The 21,314-nt window shown below is 31.7% G+C and overlaps 2 protein-coding genes across 4 annotated transcripts; one reads left to right on the forward strand and one right to left on the reverse strand.

Annotated features, from left to right (window-relative positions):
* Positions 1-1,673: 1,673 nt before the first annotated feature.
* Positions 1,674-8,679, reverse strand: LOC110603895 (protein misato homolog 1). 3 transcript variants are annotated; one of them, XM_021741885.2, is made up of 10 exons: positions 8,371-8,679; positions 7,713-7,786; positions 7,493-7,600; positions 6,938-6,983; positions 5,418-5,493; positions 4,385-4,742; positions 3,688-3,937; positions 3,195-3,437; positions 2,923-3,039; positions 1,674-2,409 (listed from the first exon to the last, which is right to left on the reverse strand). In XM_021741885.2, the coding sequence occupies exons 2-10, from the start codon at positions 7,782-7,784 to the stop codon at positions 1,961-1,963; spliced, it is 1,719 nt and encodes a 572-aa protein (XP_021597577.1). In that variant the 5' UTR covers positions 7,785-7,786; positions 8,371-8,679; the 3' UTR covers positions 1,674-1,960. The 3 variants fall into 3 exon arrangements, with proteins under 3 accessions (XP_021597577.1, XP_021597578.1, XP_021597580.1); XM_021741886.2 differs by lacking the exons at positions 7,493-7,600; positions 7,713-7,786; positions 8,371-8,679 and adding an exon at positions 6,471-6,719 and having other exon boundaries at positions 6,938-6,966; XM_021741888.2 differs by lacking the exons at positions 6,938-6,983; positions 7,713-7,786; positions 8,371-8,679.
* A 2,030-nt stretch (positions 8,680-10,709) lies between these two features.
* On the forward strand, positions 10,710-20,954 carry LOC110603182 (conserved oligomeric Golgi complex subunit 3). The gene is made up of 25 exons (XM_021740883.2): positions 10,710-10,877; positions 11,162-11,245; positions 11,330-11,440; positions 11,601-11,645; positions 11,731-11,805; positions 11,898-11,993; positions 12,553-12,630; positions 13,620-13,705; positions 13,849-13,915; positions 14,031-14,093; positions 14,178-14,279; positions 14,409-14,513; positions 14,606-14,698; positions 14,798-14,886; positions 15,051-15,270; positions 15,922-16,008; positions 16,647-16,763; positions 16,890-16,922; positions 17,023-17,109; positions 17,192-17,254; positions 17,372-17,488; positions 18,923-19,015; positions 19,645-19,770; positions 20,306-20,406; positions 20,515-20,954. The coding sequence occupies exons 1-25, from the start codon at positions 10,794-10,796 to the stop codon at positions 20,642-20,644; spliced, it is 2,352 nt and encodes a 783-aa protein (XP_021596575.1). The 5' UTR covers positions 10,710-10,793; the 3' UTR covers positions 20,645-20,954.
* The last annotated feature ends 360 nt before the right edge of the window (positions 20,955-21,314 follow it).

Here is a 21,314-nt window from a genome sequence, read left to right on the forward strand (position 1 = left end):
AGTTAAATTAATTGTTGAATATGAGTTTTTAAACTTTTTAAAATTATTATAAGTTAAAAAATACTATTTAATTTTAATGTTTTGATTTATATTTAAAATTTTAAATATAACAATGGACTATTAAACTTATTTTTTATTTAAAATTTATTTTTTTTATAAATTAAATAGTCCATAAAACTCATTAAACAATCCGACTATTACTTTTAAAACTATTTTTTTATATAAATTTGAAATTTATTTTTTCAATTTAAATAATCTAATATATAATTTTAATTATATAAATAAAAATAAATAAAAATATCTTCAATTCTTAATAATAAAAAGTAGTATATATAATAAATTTTATTAAATATATATTTATATTCAACAGTGGTGTTAATTATATTCTAATTTTTTATAAAATAATAAAATTATTATTTTCTAATTTTATTAATTTATAAAAATTTAGAATATAGTTAGTAAATTTAGAATATAATTAATAATATATGGAATCAATTTAATATTTTTTAATAATAATTAATTTATATTTAATTATTATAATTTTCAGAATTAATTTTAACTATTACGAAATTTATGTATATATTAAATCAATAAATTAAATAATTACGGAATAACTTATCTCATAAATATTTTTAAAATAAAAATAAATAAATAAAATATGTGTGAGTTAAAATCTTAAAAATTAAACGGGGATTTTTTAAATAAAAAAAGACAAAAATTAGAATAATTACTTTAAAATGATGATGGTGTTGTCGGTTTATTTGAGAATTATTATTAGATTCTTAATTTTTTACTAATTTTTATTTTTATAAAAATTACTTAATTAAAAAATTTATGTATTTTATGAAATTAAATTATTTAATTAAAATAACCGTTAAACAATTTTTTTTTATCTTTGATTAAAGAGAATAAATAATATAAATATTTAAATATATAGAGATTAAATAATACATATATATGATATAAATATTTAAGACATGTTAATAAATTTATAAAAATTAAAAAAATTATTTTATAAAATAAAAAAATATTTTAATTGAAAATTTTTTAAATAAAATAAATTAATAAATATTTTAAAAAATTTAAAGACTGAATGATAATTTTTTTTATTTATTTAAAATTGATAAAAATTACATAAATACTTTTATAAAATTTTTTAAAAGTTCAGAGAGGCCATGACTGGTTGACCCATACTTGGATCCGTTCATTTATAAGTTTTTAGCTGTCTTCAGAATAAGTAGAGTATAAATAACTGAAAAATGCAATGCTTCGTTTTATGATTATTGTTTAATTAATCATATCATTACATTAATTACTTTAATTATTATAATACATTGAGTCTAATCATTAAAATATTAAATAAAATTATAGTCTTAAGTAAATGGATGGCCTCTTCATTGCTAATCTTTTTCAAAAGATGTTGATGATTAAGAAAAATTATTATTTAAGAAAAATTTATTAATTAATTCTTTAATTATTAAATATTTAACTATTTAATACTAGTTATTAATCCTTCAATTTATAAAAAAATTTATTAATTAATTTTTTATATTAAAAATATTAATTTTTTTTATAATACTTAACTATTAAAATTAATAAATTAACTAATTAATAAATTTTTTAAAATATATTTTTTAAAATTAAGTAACCAACGAACGTATTCTCGATAGTGAAAGAACTACATAGTTTCCTTCACCAAATTTAACTAGAATAAGTCTAAAACACAGTCAAGACGTTCTCCTTGTGAAAATTTTGAGTCGACAGCATGTCCTTTTGCTCTGCTATAAATAACATGCATAGAGACACAACAACAGGATACTGGTGGATGGCGTCCAAGCCAACGCAATTCATTTTCCCCCTTTCATCTGCAGCCAGAATACAATACAAATAGTTGTCCTCGAGGGAAAAAAGATTGTGTAACAGTTAGCATTCTCCACCGAGGAAAAGGATGATGAGTGACTTAATCCGAGTCTGATGAAAGCTGATAACGATCATCGAGAGTTGCGACCATTTTACACAGTGTTTCTTCCATGTCTTCTAATTCATCCCTTGCGAAGCCCCAGCTTCTAAGTAACTCGGTCGCGGGTGCTCCTCGATCTATTCCATATCTACGAAGATTTAACAATCTGTTCTCCAAAAATGGCAAGATAGCATTGCTCGAACGGAGTCTAGCTGCCATAGGTATGGAATGGACATCAAGTGAACCCCTTGATGAGGAACCTGGGATTGGGCTGCTCAAGAGCTCACCACGCTGGCCAACCAGATTCCCAAATATTGAAGGAAATGGCAACGGTATGGGAAGGGGGCATAGAGCAACCGATAGATGGCAGAACTTTGGCCGTGTCGATGAATGTTCATAAGCCCCATTAACTGTATCTGTCACTTCAGAGACTGAAGGCTGCGAACCTTCTGTAAAGGGGGAAATGAAATTAGAGCATAATCACATGGACCGTCATTGAGGGGCAGAATGGTAAAAGAGCAAAATATAGTTATACAACTTGCTAATAATGCACTCTCAGAAAGAAAGACAACCAGAGAGTTCAAATGAAAGTTATTGACTTTTTTATTTTATAAAAAAAAAACCCTTTGATAATTATTCTTTGGTTGAGATCTTGACCATACCAGAAAATCCTAATAACTTGTGTAAATTCATGATTGCATAGAAATAAAATTTTAGCAGTGTACCATAACATCAAAAGATCGACCCCTCCAACAATCAGATATCATTATTACAAAATCATCAAGATATTTCCATTTCCATAATTCGTGCATCATAAAGCTAATATATAGGAAAAATATGAGTTTTGGACAAAGTAGAAAGAGAGGTCATAGTCCAGCATGGCATGCAAACCAAATCAAAGCAACCGAGAGAGAACTTCAAACATTTTTGTGCAGTACATTTACAAATTATTGCTACTATACCTGAACCAAGGGCTCCATGAACAATCATGGATTCCACTGCCTGAAGATCTTCCCTATCTGCTGTTTCTGGTGTCAATGGCTGCAAATTCCTTAACAAGGATTGCTCGAATTGTTTCCCTGGGTTTTATCATAGCAAATAATCAATCAAAACAACAAAAATAAGTGCATGAGATATATACATATATCTTTTATATATATATATATATATAAAACAAAAATAAGTGCATGAGATATATACATATATCTTATATATATTTAAGTTAGACAAATACCGGATAAAGGAGGCACAGGCATTGCAGCATCAAGAATAGTCACCATATTCCGCCTATCATGCCCTGTTAACATCTGTACGAGCTCATAAACATCAACAGCACCAGAAACATAACAAGAGTCTGCAGTGGGTCCAAGTGGTTCCATGCGGAAGGGGAGACTAATGGAGTGTAAAGCAGCAGCATAAACTGCACTACTGTGATAAGGCTTCTTATCTTCAACGCACAGGTATGTGGAAGCTTTACCTTCAATATGAAGGAAGATAAAAGGAAATCCTCAGTCAAGGGGCAAAAGAAGAAAAGAATGTTAAATAATAACCAACATAGTAGTCAAGACATGAGTAAATAGTTTCATCAGCAAAACATGTAAAATCTTGGGAAACAGGTAAAGCAACCCAGTTTACAGAGAATACTTCCAACTGAAGATGTAAAGCAACAATCCATCAAAAAAATTCAGAATAAGAATAAAGAATCATCTAAATGCAAGTCTGCTTACTTCGGCTTAGAGACGGTAAACCAATTGGCACAATCAATTCACAGAAAGATGATAGTTTTGAGAATGAAATTGCATCATGAATATTCCTGGCAATTGCTTGCTTCCGGCTTATTGGGTTCATGTGAGAACTAGGAGCTCTCACACAATAGAGCAAAATTGGTGTATTAGTGTACTCATCTGCAATACTCTCCAAAAGGTCAGAAGCCAGAGCCGAGAAGCCTCCTGAATCATCAACAATAAATTGAAAACCCTGCCAAATTCAACAATAATTCAGCATCAAAGAAAAAACACAGATAGATGAATAAACTTCAATTTGAGTATCAAAATCAAAAGCAGTACACTGTAGACTCTAAATCAGAACCAAAGGATCAAATAAAAACACACATTGTCTTTTTCTCCCCCTTAAGGAGACAATATAGAATTAACCTAGTCCAAAAAGGATGTATTTATATTTTAACATGTCACGGATATCAAAATGTAAAAATTCACCAATTAAATAACTAACAAGCTCTCTACTCATCTGCCCTTCTTATGCATGATAGGTTGGCAGACTCACCAGCCAACTCAAACTTCAAAAGAGAGAAAATCATAGACGAAGCAAAATCAACCATCATAAAAGGACAAGAATTTTTCTAATTGAAAAAAAGGCAGGCACTTTCAAACCCTTGCCACGAGTCAAAATTTTTTACAAATATACCTGAATACGGTCACACTCTTCTACAAAAAAACGAAGCCTTTCACTTATTTCTTCCCCTCGTAAACCCCCAGAATAGATCTCTCTTCCAGCTCCATAATTGTCAAATTCCTCTGTGTCCATCCATAATCCACATAATTCATATAAACTCTGCGGATGATAGTGCACTTTTGAGAAGTCTGTCCAAAACTGGACACTACTTTCTAAACTTTCAACTATGTCCTTATCCTGAATTCCTCTTTCAGTGTCTCTTTCGTTGCTGCTCGCGAGCTTCAAGTCTTCTAAACCTTCTTCATACAAACTTTGCAAGAACAGATTCTTCTTATGAGGTTCAGACGCACAAGTGGAAATGCTGCCTGTCCTGTGTATCGTTTTTGGACATTCAGCCATTTTGACACCACAAAATAACCAACCCAAGCAACATAAGTTAAGTGTATATGAGTGTGCTTATTACACTAACAGACAAAAGAGACAAAATGTAGATTACTGACTACAATTCACTTAAAGTTTTAAGCTACAGAATAAAGTAAATTCATTTTTCCTACTGCAGCTTTGACAACCAGCAAGAAGCCATAATACTAATGAAGGTATTTAAAATTTTGGTGATAAAAATAAAAATTTAAGCACAAGAGCAGAGAGACTAATGGAAGGCAGAGAGAATCCATTCAACAATAATGCATAGTTAACTAGTTATAGAAAAGAATCATAAATAAGAACCAATAAGCATTCATTAGGGAATATTCAAATTGGATTACCACAACCTCAATTTACGACATGCTTCCCCCACTTTTTTCTTTTTTTGCTTTTATACATATATGTACATGAATTCGGATTTAGCCATTCAAAGTAATCATTAAGAAATAACTCTTGGACAATATACAGTGATAATTAATAGAGAACCATCATTGCATTTATCATGGAAGATCATTCATATTCAAAATCATTATAATTACTAAAGGGAAAACTTGCATCACTTATAAAATTTATATAGATGCAGCTAATGTAGAACTTGGTACTAGAGGTGTCATTATCTCACCATGTGGTAACTTCTAATGGCGTTGATGAACCCTCATTATACAGTGTACCATGTGAACTCATAGATCCAAGGGACCCTGCAATGTTAGAGAAGTCACCTGATAAATTTATTCATTGCCAAGCATAGTTATTAAAGGCACAAGACAAGTTAAAGTACAAAAGGATCCTAGGGACTAGGAGTAGGAGCATGCCTAAAAGAGCAGAGACTCAAAAAAATAAAATTTAATAAAATTAAATTAAAATCAAATATCATAGATCTATTAACCAAACTTATCAAAACCACCAATATCTAAAGCATTATAAGCATGGAAAGCTATATAAAATTGATATAAACTTCACCATTCATAATATTTTTTTTTTCTTTTTTCTCTTTATGAGACACTATAAGGACTTGTTAGAAAATAAAGCAAACTCAAATAATGACATTCAAAAACAAACTCCAGATTTTTATATCCACATACAAACCCAAACAGCACTGATGGTGTTATTAGAAGAAAAAGGAGGAAAAACAACTTTAGATAACCAAGTAACACATGACCTAAATAACATGTTAATGTTTAATTTCTTTTACAAACAAAGCACAAGTAATCGAGAAAAAGAAGACCTAATAGAATGTACCATCTTTATTAAAAGGCATTCTCAAAAAAATCTTGAAATAAAGGACTGATGTAGCATTACAAGTTGTGGGGGGAGAGAGAGAGAGAGAGAGAGAGAGAGAGAGAGAGAGAGACAATTCAAATAAACTAGAAAAAAAGGAGTCCAACAAACAGAAAGATGAGAAAGATAATTAGAGAAGATTGAAAACAATGTATGAGGCCAGGGATTAAAGAGGCATGAGTTTTGAAATGGAAATGATTGCCGAAGGTGGAAATAAATAAGGTTAAGTGAGCTATCAATACTTCTTATCACTGGCAACCCTAATTCTAACTACTTCCTAGTGCAACAATATCAAATCTAGTAGATCAGCAAATCGAGTCTACAGGTAGATTGAAGTGCTGGCCGGAGGTCGAAATAAATAAGGAGCTCACTGAAGGTGGAAGTAACTAAAATGTACCTTTATAGAGCCTTGCACCTAGAACAAGGTCCTCGCCTAGGCCAAAAAGGTAAGTGACTGGAACAGGTCACCTGCCCTTCTCCTATACAGACATTAGGGTTGAAGCTGTGAACCTGAGATGCACCTTAATAAGACTGCTGCTAAGTTTTCCTCATAAGGAGCTTGAATGCAGCAAACCCTCTTTTATAATTGGAGGATTGCAACTTGAGTCAAGCCTAATGTCTCCTCAGGAAGGAAACATCTATAGACCTTCAGCAATGGACTCCCAAACATTAGATATTATACAAATAAATTCTCATATTAAGCATCCAAATATCTAAAATAAAACATATCTTCTATAACTCTAATATAAGTATTCTTCAACCAATAAAAACAATATATAAAATCTTCCAAGAGAACATGCATACTTGATCATGGTTGAAGTGAATGGATAATAAAATAGATCCAATTGATCATGAATCAACTACCTTGACTGTTTATGGAAACCAAGCGAGGAGTATAAGTAAGAACACCCTGCAAATGGTTAAGTACAACTCATGTAAGCAGTGTATCCCCATTGCAAATATGCAAGTCAACCATGATTAGAGAGAATGAAATGGTTGCAAGTTGATTCATGTAAGTCTAGCATGCTACAAAAATTATCAGAATAGTAAGCCATCAAAATTTGCAACTTATGAGTGAAAATATCGAAAATTGAAAACAAAAACAATTTTTGTATTGTTGTATGATCTGAATTCATAAAGAGAATATGAAGTTTGCTTTTTTACCTGCAAGCTACTCTTATTTCACATAAGCATAAGTAAAGAAAACACAAAGATGGGCCAGCTTTATTTCAAAAACAAGTAAAGATGATATGTTATTGAAAAACAAAAAATACACTGCTGCAATGCCATCCAAGATATCATATCATGTCCACCACTACCAACAAACTGACATCTAGAACATATATTAAGTTTCTAATTAATTGAAAGTTTGAAACCCAAAACATTTGCTTAAAATGGAAGTCCCACAAAAATTCACACCTGTTGTGTTTCACCATTACGGTAGAGCACATCCATGTTCAAAAATTGATGATGGTTCCTGAATACTGTATCACTACCATGATCCGCACCCAGCCCAAGTAACTCATCCTTGATCATTAATCAGAAAAAAAAATCATTACATATATTTTGAAAAAGAATCTTACGAACAAAAACAAGGACTGATTTTCACAAATTAAACGGACACAGAGTAAAACTCTACCTGGAAGTTCCAGAAATGAGAGCCAATGAAGTTTGCAAACCCACCAACTTGAACAGTCACTATCTCCCTCATCGCTACCAATTATCAAAAAAAAAAAAAAAAAAAATATATATATATATATATATATATATATCAGAAAACCATAAACTACATTAAAGCAATTAATCCTCGCAGAAATGAAACTTAAAAAAGAAAAGTCCAGCAGCTATATGTATACTCGGCTTCATGAACAAAGAAAGCCTCAACATTTTTTGCCTTCTCAATTTTACTCTAATATTTTAATTTGTGCAACTTTTAGCCATCACTGAAAAATCATTCGTGATCATGCCATTTGGTAAAAAATAAATATCGATCCATCAATTTTTACAGAATTCCAAAATGAAAAAAAAAAAAAAGAGATTAAGAGAGATTTATTATCAGGTTACTTTTATCAAAGTTAACTACTTAATCCTTTTCTCAAAATTCAATTAAATTTTATACTATTAATTAACTATATATAGTATTCAATCCTATAATTTGAAATATTCATACTAGCTTGAAGCAGGATAAGCTCTTTAGTTTTTATTTTAGAAACACACAGATGACCAGCTAAACCACAATTATATTTTTTCAATGAAGATATAGAAAGGAAAATTGATTGGAAAAACACAAAGAATACCGAGGAACAGTATTATGAGGATGGAAGGATGAGAAGCAGCGACTCGATGCTCCCGTGCAGCAGGAGGAGGAAGGGCTGCCAACTGTGATGCTCCTCCACAGGGGCGGGGGATGAGGAGTGGTGCTTTCCTTGCGTGCTGCGGCGAGATGCTGACGGCTTCTGTAGAGAAGCTTGTTTCCTGAGGGGAGAGGAAACTTGAAGTGAATCAGGAGAGCGGAGCAGCTGCAGTCCGCACTCTGCTGAAAGTCGATACTCCCGTAGAGAGAGAGATTGACTAGAGAGAGGGGTCTGAATGCAGTATTACATATAGGGGAAATTAATTAGTTATTCGCCATGTTAAGCCCAAAAAAAAAATACTGAGTAACAAAAATACACTAAAATTTTTTAAAAATTTATCAAAACCAATTAATGAGTTCCCTGTTTAATACTGAATATTTCAGCCTAAAATGAGATAAATTAAACGTTAATTTTTAAATTTTAATATAATTTATGGATTAATTTTTATATTTTTAAAATTAAATACTTAAATATTATATTTAAAGTTCATTCAAATATCAGTCATTTCATTTTTTAACTATTGAATATATGTTATTATTCTCTTCAATTTTAAAATACTAATTATAATTAAAAATTCTTATTAAATATTTTAGTGTTTTAATTATCATTTCATAATATATTACAGTTGAATGAATAAATTTAATAAATATTAAATACTTTAATCTTATATTTATCATTACATAATACACTTTAATTTTTAATAATATCAATATTATAATATCAATAAAAATTGTGTATTATCAAATTTAATTAATTTTAAATAATTTTATCTTTGATTATTATTTATTAAAGCACTTTAATATTTAAAAAAAATCCTTTTAAGGCGTTTGATCACTCATTAATTTTTAAATTAATATTTAAAATAAATAAAAGAATATATTTTTGAATACATTAAAAATATAAAAATTTAGATATTTAATTTTTAAAATATAAAAATTAATTCATTAATTATAATAAAAGTTAAAGATTAAAATATAATTTATCAAAAATAAATATTTTTCTCAACATTGTAGCATTTAAAGTACAGTACAGAATTGAGTCAAATATTTTTAACCAAAACGGATATATCATTTTAAATTATAAATAAATATTTAATAATAATTATTAATTCTCCTTGAAAAATTCATTTTATCAAAAATTAATAAATTTTGCATAAAATTATATATAATTTTGATTTTCTAAATTAAAAAAATTGAATAAGTTATATAAAATTAAATAAAAAATTAATTTAATAAATCCTACACATTTTTTAATTTTAAAGAAATTAAAAATTTATTAACTATAATTTTATTACTTAATATACCATAACTGGAAAAAATAAAAATGAAAATATTTTTAATCAAATAAAAATCTTTATTTTATAAAATATATGTAGTGGTGTATAATATATATCCAATAAAAAATTTTAAAAATATAACCTTTCCCTTACCAAAAAAAAAATATAACCTTTCAATAATTAAAATTGATAAGTTATTTTAAAAATATTTATTTACAAGGACAAAGAGTTAATTATATATTATAAAATAAATAAATAACACATTAAAAAATTAGAAGTAAAATTTTTTCTAAATATATTTGTAATTATTTATCTTTGAATTAAGAATAAAATTATTAATTTTTAAATGCAAACTTATTTTTATTATTAAAAAGTAGGGATCTGGCGTTTGGTTGGTTTGATTTAAAATTAAATCGAATAAAATAAATTAAAAAGTGATAAAATTTTAATATTTATGAAAATTGAATCAAATCGATTTTAATTAGAAATTAAATTAAATTAAATTGATCTGATTTAATTCGATTCGGTTTGATCAATTTTAATTTTTAAATAAATTTTTAATTTTTATATTAGTATTTTAAAATTTAATTAAAATATTTTAATTTTAATATGATCTAATTTATCTGCATTATTGAAATAATATATTATTATTACTAATCGATTCGATTCGATTTTTTTAATTTTTTTCTAATTAAAACTAAATTAAATTGAAATAACTTTGAAAATTTTTAAAATTAAAAATTAAACCGAATTGAAATAAATAAAAAATTAAAATGAATTTTTAAATTAATTTAATTCGAAGGTGTTTTCTATGCTTTCTTTTGTTTTTCACTAAAAACGTAGACTACAATTTTCATGGATTGGAACTGCAATGTAGTTTAACATATTTATACCGAGTTCTTTAATGCAAATTGAAATTTAGGACGGTACTGTTATAATGCTTTAAATTCAGGGATTACATGTGTAATTTAGCCTCTTCCGCGGTGATGAATACAGGTTTCTTCTAAAGGACTATGTCAACCTTTGTTAAGGTCCAGTAACAGCCTAGCAGGAGAGAACATCTTTTTCTCCCTATCTGATTAGAACAGAAATGGCAACCAAAGCGAGCCCTCCAAATCTCCACCAATCCGTGGCCATTTCCAAAGGATACAACTTCGCTTCTACTTGGGAACAGGTTTGTTTTCTGTTAATCTACTCTTAAGGATAATTCTCTCCTCTTGTGCTCATCCAAATCACACTCTTTAGCTTCGTGGTTTTGGATTTCTCTCTAGAGATGGTCACCGTATTAATAACTCAGTGCCAATCGAGGTTAAAAGTTAAAATGCTAGATCTGCAACCGTCTGGAATTTGATTTCATATGAGCTTAGATTTACATCTGTTGGTTAATGAATGTGATCTATGCATCATTTCGACAAACGCATAGTTTTCACTCTTTTTCCTTTTGATTTTGTGTTGCAGAATGCTCCTCTGTCGGAGCAACAGCATGCAGCAATCGTCGCAGTGTCTCATGCCATCGCTGAGCGACCATATCCTGCCAATTTGGTTAGAATTCAAATGCCTAATTTCTATTCTTGAATTACGATTGAAGATTTTTCGGGAAAATTTATTGGCTTGTGCTCTTTATAGGCCCAGGACCATATCTCTGGGCAGGACAATGGCCGCTTGGCTGTTTCCATCGAGGACAGCGATTTCGGTGATTCTCAAGCCATAGAAGCAGTTTTAGTTAATACAAATCAGGTCAGCTCTTTCTTTCATAATCGTGCCCGGTTTTTTCAAATTGAACTACATGTGTGTCTCTGTGTGGAAACGCGATGCTTGAATTTATCTACTTGTTTTTATTATTACGTGTTAGAAACGATTTTGTGAAGTGACATTGGGAATTTTCTTTTTGGCGCAGTTCTACAAGTGGTTTACGGATCTTGAATTAGCCATGAAATCAGAGGTTAGTGGTGGTATCTTAGTGCAGCATGGTATTTTATAGGATTCCTGTGAACGTTGGTTCATCACAACTTGTTCTGTACTCTTAGGCAGAGGAGAAATACCAGCACTATGTCAACACTTTGACAGAACGCATACAGACATGTGATGATATACTTCATCAGGTATGTGTTTTTTCTCTTCACTTGTTAGTGTTATCATAGTTGTTTTTCTTTTAACCTTATATGATAAAGATTGCTGAGCTCATATCATACAGGTGGATGAAACTCTGGATCTGTTTAATGAACTGCAGCTGCAACACCAAGCAGTAGCAACAAAGACAAAGACTCTTCATGATGCCTGTGACCGACTGGTGTGGTTTCTCATTTTTCTCTGTTCACTTCTTGGAACTGTTTTTGCAAACGACTTCTGTTTATTCCATAAACCACAGATTCTGGTCTGGTCATCAAACATTGAAAACCTTAATGTTGATATTTTGTTACTGATTAGACCTGGAACGCATAGTCCTTAGAAATTGCTTTTGCTTGGACTGGGGTGAAGAATGTGCCATGACATTAAATAATAGTCCATCAAGCATTGAAAACCTTATTGTTGATATTTTTTTACTGATTAGATCTGGAACGCATAGTCTTGAGAAATTGCTTTTTCTTCGAGTAGGGTGAAGAATGTACAATGACATAAAATAACTACTGTATAGCTCTTCTTGTATCTCCCAAATTTCCAGAAATAGAATGATCAAGTTAAGTCTATAAATGATATATTGTTTATATCGATGCCATAAGTTTTATGATCCTGTGTTTTACCTCGTTTTTCAAGACTTTTGTTTGATAATCGTACCTTGAGATCATTTTAAATGTACATGATATATAGCAGTTGAGCTAGTTTTCTCATTTCATATAATCGATTTGCAGTTAGTAGAGAAGCAAAGGCTTATTGAGTTTGCAGAAGCTCTTCGCAATAAGCTGCATTACTTTGATGAATTGGAGAATGTAAGGTTTGAATGCTATCTTGTCTACATTTTCAAATGTTCATATTTTACATTTTGTCTTTGTTTTACCACCTTGTTCTATCATCTTAACCGTATAAATAAAAGTTTCACAAGACTTTGAACCTTAGAATAATCATCCCTTTTTGGAAGTCAGTTGTGTATAATAGGAGCACGCATTTTAAGCAACTGACCACTGCTCACACAGAACCACAACATTAAAGCAAAAGGTCAGAACTACGTGGCCTTGTCATTGTATTGTAGAGAAGATTGCCTGAATACTGGAAGAATTTCTAGGAAATATTTTGATCTGTCCCAAGTTTCTGCAAGATTTTGGAATGAAGATCTCTCTGCGCAACATTCATTCTGGTATTATCCCTGAGATGGGCCATAGGACATAGTCATTTGTTATTTTGAATTCTAGATCCGTCATATTGATGAAGGACAGGAAGAGATTAAGATCAAGAGGTACAAATCCTCAAGGGTAAAGAGAAACTAAAGTCTCAAGAAATTCTTATTAATTCTTAATAATAATCATAATAAGCAAAGCTACTAAATGATTAAAAATCTATGCCTATTATAAAGTTCTATAACTAATTAAATTAGGATTCAAATGTGAAAAACTTTAATTCAATTCTAATTAAGAATTATAAACATACTTAAACGATAATAATGATAATAAAAAGAAGATACCAAACTTCCAAATTCTACAATGAGTAATTCCTAAGTATCCTGTGTTGATTCGTCTTCCAACATTGCACCACATATTTCCCAAGGTTTTCATCTTTTCTTCTAGAGCTACGGCTGGCTTTGATTGTTTCTTGGTTGGACGTGTAATAATGATGCTTTTGTGTGTACATCATTTGGATTCTAGAATTTCTCATAATGTTTTGATGTTTTGGTTTGTGCACATGCAATAATAATTTCACAAACCATTGGTCATGTTTCTTGTTCTGAAATAAATGAATTATGCTTTTGTCCATGTCCATATAGATTGCTACAAATTTTTATTCTGCAAAAGTGAATGTTGGAAGTGAGAACTTTCTTCCACTGCTCAAACGGCTCGATGATTGCATATCGTAAGTGAAAGTTTTTTGTTTACTTCATTCAAATTTAATCCTGTGATATTTCTCTTAAAATTGTATCTAATTTAATGATTTATTGACAATCAACTTTTTTTTGGGGGGTTAATTGTTGATTTATTCTTTTATCTCTACATCAGATATGTTGAAAGCAATCAGCAATATGCAGAATCTAGTGTTTATTTGCTTAAATTTCGGCAACTCCAGGTGAATGAGTGACACATGCAATTTGATTAGTGGTTGATTTGATAAATGTAAAACACCAATGTGCAAGCTTTGTTTCCACTTCCCACAATTAACCAAATAATTTGTGTTTTAACAGTCTCGAGCCCTGGGTATGATTCGTTCTCATGTACTTTCTGTTCTGAAAGGCGCTTCTTCTCAGGTAAATTATCCTAATGGACTTAAAAGTTTTAACCAGTGTGTACTTCTGCTCTGTCACATGGTGGTTTATTTGTTCTTTCTTCAGGTCCAAGCAGCAATCCGAAGTTCTGGTGGCAACAAGACATCTGTTTCTGAGGCCGTAGAGGCATCTGTTATCTATGTCCGATTCAAGGCAGCTGCAAATGAGGTAATATCTTTTTTCCCCTAAGGTTCTGAAGTTTAATGGAAGTTATATATTAGAACTATGGGAAATAGGAATTTAAATTTTTCACTAAGAGGGAATTCTGTTAAGAAAGCTAACAAATAATTATTGCAGCTCAAGCCCATTCTGGAGGAAATTGAGAACAGATCATCTAGAAAAGAATATGCTCAAGTCCTTGCAGAATGCCACAAATTGTATTGCGAACAGCGGCTTTCTTTGGTAAGTTTGTTGTTTTCTATGTGGTTCTAGTATTATTCTGGCCTCTGGGTCCACTAGCTGAATAATGCTTCCCATTTGTTTTTGTTTCCCAGGTAAAAGGCATAGTACTTCAACGAGTATCTGAATTTGCCAAGAAAGAGGCCTTGCCATCATTAACCAGATCTGGATGTGCATATCTAATGCAGGTAGTTTTACCATCACTGAACTACTGAGGTAATTATTTTATTGGTAAATATGGAGGGGTGTGAACTCACAGATTTCTTGATGGAAACTGTAAATTTCAGGTTTGCCAACTTGAGCACCAACTCTTTGATCACTTTTTCCCATCTTCTTCAGTGGATATTTCTGGTTTGGCTCCATTGCTTGATCCTTTGTAAGTTTCTTCTAGCCTCATATAGTGGGACTTGTTTTTCTTGTTTATGTGCTCATTTTTTGCTTTTGGTTTGCTCTTTCCTAACTTCATGCTTCCTTTACTGTCCAAATTTAATGTAAAATTCCTTGTTATACCCTTAACTTGAATTTGCACTTATATTGCAGGTCTACTTTCTTGTATGATACACTGCGGCCGAAACTTATTCATGAAACCAACATTGATCTTCTTTGTGAGCTTGTTGATATACTTAAAGTTGAAGTCTTGGGAGAACAGCTTAGCAGACGGAGTGAACCATTGGCGGGGCTACATCCTACATTGGAAAGAATTTTGGCAGATATTCATGAACGGCTGACCTTCCGAGCTCGAACGCATATTCGTGATGAGGTGTGCATTTTGCCTTGAAAGTGGATATTGTTGATTCTTTGATACTGTGTATGCTTGCTCAGTACGGAATCTTCCTCTTTCTTTTTGGAAGTAATTTCACATGATTGCAATTGAAAAGTTATTTCTTCATCTAAGCAAAAGATAATTCACTCATTATTTGACCATGGCTAGAATCTGTCAAATTTCACAAATAAATTGTAATTATACTTACCTTGCTCTTTGGAATTTGGAAATGGATGTCATGTGATTATACAGTTTTGTGGGGAATTGGATTTGTCACAGTGGGGTGAGATTAAACTTTACTCTTGGCAATATGTACCCTTGACTTGATTCTAGAATACTGATAACACGTGAATGATAAGAGTTAAAAATCTTTTTTTTTTTCATATAGTTGTGTAGAATTGAAAAGTTATACACCCTAGGACAGGAAAATTGCATTTTCTGTGAAGTAACTCTATGTTTAGTACCAAAGTTATACATGTGATGAGCTGCCATAAGTTGAGGTGGAATTCAATAATCTTAATTGACCAAATAATTGCATTAGGAAGGGATATTTTTAAGATGTTTCTCCAAATTGATCTTTGTTTCTTCTTCTTCTTCTTCTTCTTCTTCTTCTTCTTCTTTTTGAAATTTTTGTTGTTTCTTTTGCAGATAGCTAATTACATACCTTCTGATGAAGACCTGGATTACCCTGCAAAGCTTGAGCGATCTGTTGAGATAACACCAGAAACTACTTCTGTAAAGCACAACTCACTGCTAGTGTGTCCTATAATTCAGTTTATCTATGTGTGATGAGCATGCTAAAATGTCGATAAAGCATGTTCAGAATTATCTCTCTACTCTGGCTGTGGGCTTTTACTGGGATCTGTGATCTAGTTGCTTCCTGGTTTCATGTACTCATCCCACTGTGGACATTTCAATAGGTCATGGTTTCTTTTAATCCCCAAATATGGGACATCAGAACCTGGATGAACATTGCAACCATCGATTTTTGGTCATTTTAATATTTAATACTTTCAGATAAACTGAAACATGCTTGAAATGTGATGCACCCAAGATTGACACCTATCTGAAAGCATTATATTCATGCAACCCTGCAGTAAAATGTTTCAAGTATTTGACACATGTTATGGTGGTTGAGCACAGTAATTTTGGTTGGCATGTTAATTTGATTGAGACCGGTAGGCATGTCTAGTCATAAACATTTTTATTTGGGCATAATTTGCAGTATCAATGAAACTAATTTGAAGCTCCCTTACCTGTATTTAATGGTTATTCTCAGCACGTGGCAGTTGATCATTTTTTTATTTGCATTATAAGTGTGACTTGTTTTTTCTCCTCCATTATTATTTCTCTCAATTTCTCTCATTCTGCAGGTTGAAGAAACTACGGATGTATTTAGAACCTGGTACCCACCCCTGGAGAAAACTCTATCATGCCTCTCAAAGTTGTACCGTTGTCTGGAAGCATCTGTTTTCACTGGTTTAGCACAGGTGTTTTGCATCCTTGGATAATCACTCTCTCTCATTTTTGCCTTGTAAACTTTTACCAATGATTTGCTCTTCTTTGCTTGTGTCAACTAATTGACTGATTGTTTCCCTATGTTGCTATTCTATCAGGAAGCAGTAGAAGTTTGCTCCCTTTCTACCCAAGTGAGTAATATAATTGTCTTTGTTTAGAAAGGTGCTAATTGGATTTTTACAAATTTAATAGCATTCTCCTACATTGTTGTTCTACAAATTTTTGCTTTAGAAAGCAAGCAAACTCATTGCAAAGAGGACAACGGCAATGGATGGGCAGCTCTTCCTTATCAAACATCTTCTAATCTTAAGGGAGCAGGTTATCACTTTGTTCCTCTTTTGTTACTTGGTTTTGAGTAATGAATGTGACTATTTATAACATCCAAGTTATGAGCTTCCAGATTGCTCCATTTGATATAGAATTTTCAGTCACGTACAAGGAACTTGATTTCTCTCATCTGTTGGTCAGTTTTTCTGAAACTAAAGCTCTGGATATTGAAATATCCTTTTTAATATATAATACCATTCACATTTATTTGATAGACAAGTAGAGTCTTATTTGCATGGACTGACATATTCAGGAGCACTTAAGACGAATACTTAGAGGTCAGGCTTCTCTGTTTGACTGGTCGAGATCAACTTCGCTAGCAAGGACTTTATCTCCTCGAGTTCTTGAAAGTCAAGTAGATGCCAAGAAGGTCTGTCTTTTGATAGATAGTCTTACCTTGTTTATTGTGTTTTCCTATCAAAATTTGATCAATAATCTTGACTTGTTTATTCTGTTTTTCTATCAAAATAGTTATACTTACATTTATTATATGGTTGGTTGTTAGCATGTATACAGGTTAAAAACACTAGTTATGGTGATGAGATTCATATTGTTGACAGTAATTGAAGAGTAGAAGGCATTTAACTCTTCAACTCAACTTGACCTCAATCCATGTGATTGAGTCTGTTGTATGAATCCTTTTCTTCCATTTTGCTTGGTTTGGGATACTTTTCAGTAAGGTCTAATGATGTTAAAACTGTATTGACTTATTCTGCCTATGTCACGCACGCATGACCTATGATACAACATGAAGAACCAAGAGTGCAATCACTCATTTGAAACTAATGTTTTTTGTGTATAGAACGCTATAGATACCAGTGTCTACAAAAAGTTCGAGAAACATAAACCGTTTTGAAACATAGAAGAATATTACTTGGTTAATATTTGGGTTCTATATGCATGTGTATATACTATGAAGGTTTATATACACATGTATACATAGGCACACACGCACACTTCTTCATGATTAGGATCATGTATATATAGGCACACACGCACACTTCTTCATGATTAGGAAAAATGGACTGGTGAAAACTGGAAAGACATTGATTTTGCTTCCATACTGGCTCCCTTTTAACCAATCATTGATTTACTATATTCTACGACGTTTGAGCATCCATTCCTGACTTATAAGTACAGGTGTAAATGAGCAGAGCTAGCCATGAATAGCTCAGGTTTGTCTTGATGCTTCATTTTTAAGCTTGAGCTCAGATCATTTGAAATATTTAAACTTGATCTCCACTCACTTAAGCTCGTTTATAACATAAACTAGTCAAACTTGAGCTCGACTCATTTGTAACATAAATGAGCCTAGTTCAAGCTCTGATCATCTTATAATATAAATGATCCAAATTCAAGCTTGCAAGTCGGTAGAAAATTTTTTAAATAATAAAAAAATGGCAATCTAGAGCCCATTATGATCCACAGGAAGCTTTGACATAATTTTGATCCCATTAAAGTTCCACTAGGGTCCACTTATTGGCTTATACTAGGATTGGATTCTTTTATAGAGAAGCCAAATGCTCTACCCTCATCAAAATTTTGAGCCCAGCTCAAGTAGTGAGCTTGGGCTCCACCTCAGCTAGTTGAACCAATGGTTGTTAACTAAAATATTCTTCTAAAAATCTCAAATACATTGTGGCAATTGCTGAAACAGGACAAAAATTTCCAGAACAATATCCTTTTTTAATTAATCAGTAATTATGGCTTTGTATGGTGATATTTGGATATCAAGTTGAACATTCTAGTTAGTTTTGATTCAGCCCACATTACTGCTTTAAAATGGGGGTCTTTTTATTTGAAGGAACTGGAGAAAAGCCTAAAAGCAACTTGCGAGGAGTTCATCATGTTGGTGACTAAGCTGGTTGTAGATCCAATGCTTTCATTTGTCACTAAGGTTTGCTGTTCTCATAATTAATACCAAAAAGCTAATTATTGTTGGGTCTGTATGCATAAAAGGGCATCAAATTTTATAAGTATGACAGTTAGTTAATAGTTTGAGTGAATAAATGAACCTTTTTCTCAGATATATAGATGTACCCATCAATAAAGTTTTAGGGCATGATCCCCTCTAAACAAGTACTTCCTCTCTCCATTCCATAATTATTGTCCACGTTCCTTTTTTTCACTATAATAAGATATAAATAGACTATTATAACCCTATTTAATTTTATCTTATTTTTAGTAAATCTCTCAAAGTATCTCTTAATATTTAATAAAATTTAATATTTTTAAAATGGATATAATAGAAAAGTTAATAAAAAAATTATATTTCTTAATATGTATGTAAAAAAGTAAAGTAGATAAAAATTATGAAACGGTAGTAGTACCTTTTAAAATTTTTTCCTTTTTTTGCCCCTAAACCGAAGGGAAGTGGTAGGGATGGGGAGGGAGGAGGTTGGGAGAGGTCTTTACTGTCCGAACAATGAGAAAACTAATCATTATTCTTTTATGGTTTCTCCTAATTTTGTTGTAGCTTATTGAATGAACATTTACGAGCATGGTTATTTTAATTCGTATTTTCAGGTTACTGCTGTAAAAGTTGCATTATCTTCTGGCAGTCAGAATCAGAAACTTGACTCAATTATGGCCAAACCACTCAAGGATCAAGCTTTTGCTACTCCAGATAAGGTGGCTGAACTTGTTCAGAAGGTATCTCACATAACCTAATTTTTTTATGTTGTCATGTTAGTTTCACATATCAACTGTCTGCATGGATATTCTTCAAGTGAATGTACTTGTTTTTATTCTCCGTTATTACAGCAACAAATAAACATACCATGTACAATAAAGGAGATGAAAGTCAAAACAAAGATATATCTCTGATACCTGAACTCCCCAAAAATAGCTTCATTGACAAGAATTGGCCTTCAAGCACCTTGTGGAAGAAGCAATTATTCCACTAAAACGCCTAGTGTACCAATGGTCTGAGGCTCTGGGCCCAACTTATCGCTGGAGTCATTATAGGTTCGGAGTGCTGCCTAGTCTGGCCTTGAAAAACGAGATAGACATCATCTATAAACCCTACGAGTGGGATATTTTTTTTCCAAGGATTTTACTAATAGAGTCTTAAACAACCGTGCTGCTCATTTAGAGCACAATCCCATAACATGCATAAACAGCTCTATTTACTTGTTCATAATATTTGTGAACTTGGTTGATATCATGTGCGACATTTGTGGAACAGGTACATGCAGCTATTCAGCAAGAATTGCCCATGGTGGTGGCAAAGATGAAACTTTATCTGCAGAACTCATCAACAAGAACAATACTTTTTAAACCGATAAAGTAAGTTAAAGCTCCGAGTTTCTACAGCTCAAGTACTTCTATGTTCGTCATAAACTTCGCATGATTTTTTTTCTTCTTTTTCCTTTTGTTTTCTTGTATCATATGCAGGACAAATATTGTGGAAGCACACATTCAAGTACAATCCCTTGTAAAAGCCGAGTACTCTCCTGAAGAGCAAAGCATCATTAATATGGTTTCCATACAAGAGCTGCAAGCACAACTTGATAATCTCCTATAGGATGCCTATTCATTTTTTTCTAAAAAAAGGATCTTGATCACGTGTAGAGCAGTTTTGGTTTGTCAGTAGGAATTGGAATCTTCAAGGTTACTGGGATTTATTAAAAACAACTGCAGTGTTGAAATTTAAAGATGAGATGGAATGTATACTTTAAACTTTTACATCATATTGAAGGAATATAATGAACCAATCAGTAGAATAAGAAAAGCAAATTATATTCATTATTTGTACGTCCTTTATTATAACTCTTTTGTGTTCCCATTCTTAATGACTAAAGGCAAATGATCAATCATCAGCAGTTCTCGATTAAGCTTAATGCTGGATGTGATGTGGCATTGATGTACTTGGTGTAGCTTGTTACATGGTCATGGGTGGGAACTTAGTTTCTGTTTGTTAACGGTATGCGCCTTTAGATTGTTGTTGCATATTCAATTCCTGTTGCAACTGCAGCTGTTTTCTTGATCTGAAAGCTTGTTGCACGTTGCATCTGTTAAGAGTGTAACATCAATAAAGTAATATTTTCTGCAAGTATAATTCATTTCAAGCCAGATATTTCTTGGCAGGCAGCAACTGAGAATCAAGTAGAGTGCCAAATGAGCCAGCCATGCTACTGCAAGTTCAATGCTAAAGGATACAGCTGTTTATTTATTCTCTCCAATTTTATTGGACA

The sequence above is a fragment of the Manihot esculenta genome, chromosome 16 (assembly GCF_001659605.2).
Source record: "Manihot esculenta cultivar AM560-2 chromosome 16, M.esculenta_v8, whole genome shotgun sequence".
NCBI classification, from domain to species: domain Eukaryota; kingdom Viridiplantae; phylum Streptophyta; class Magnoliopsida; order Malpighiales; family Euphorbiaceae; genus Manihot; species Manihot esculenta.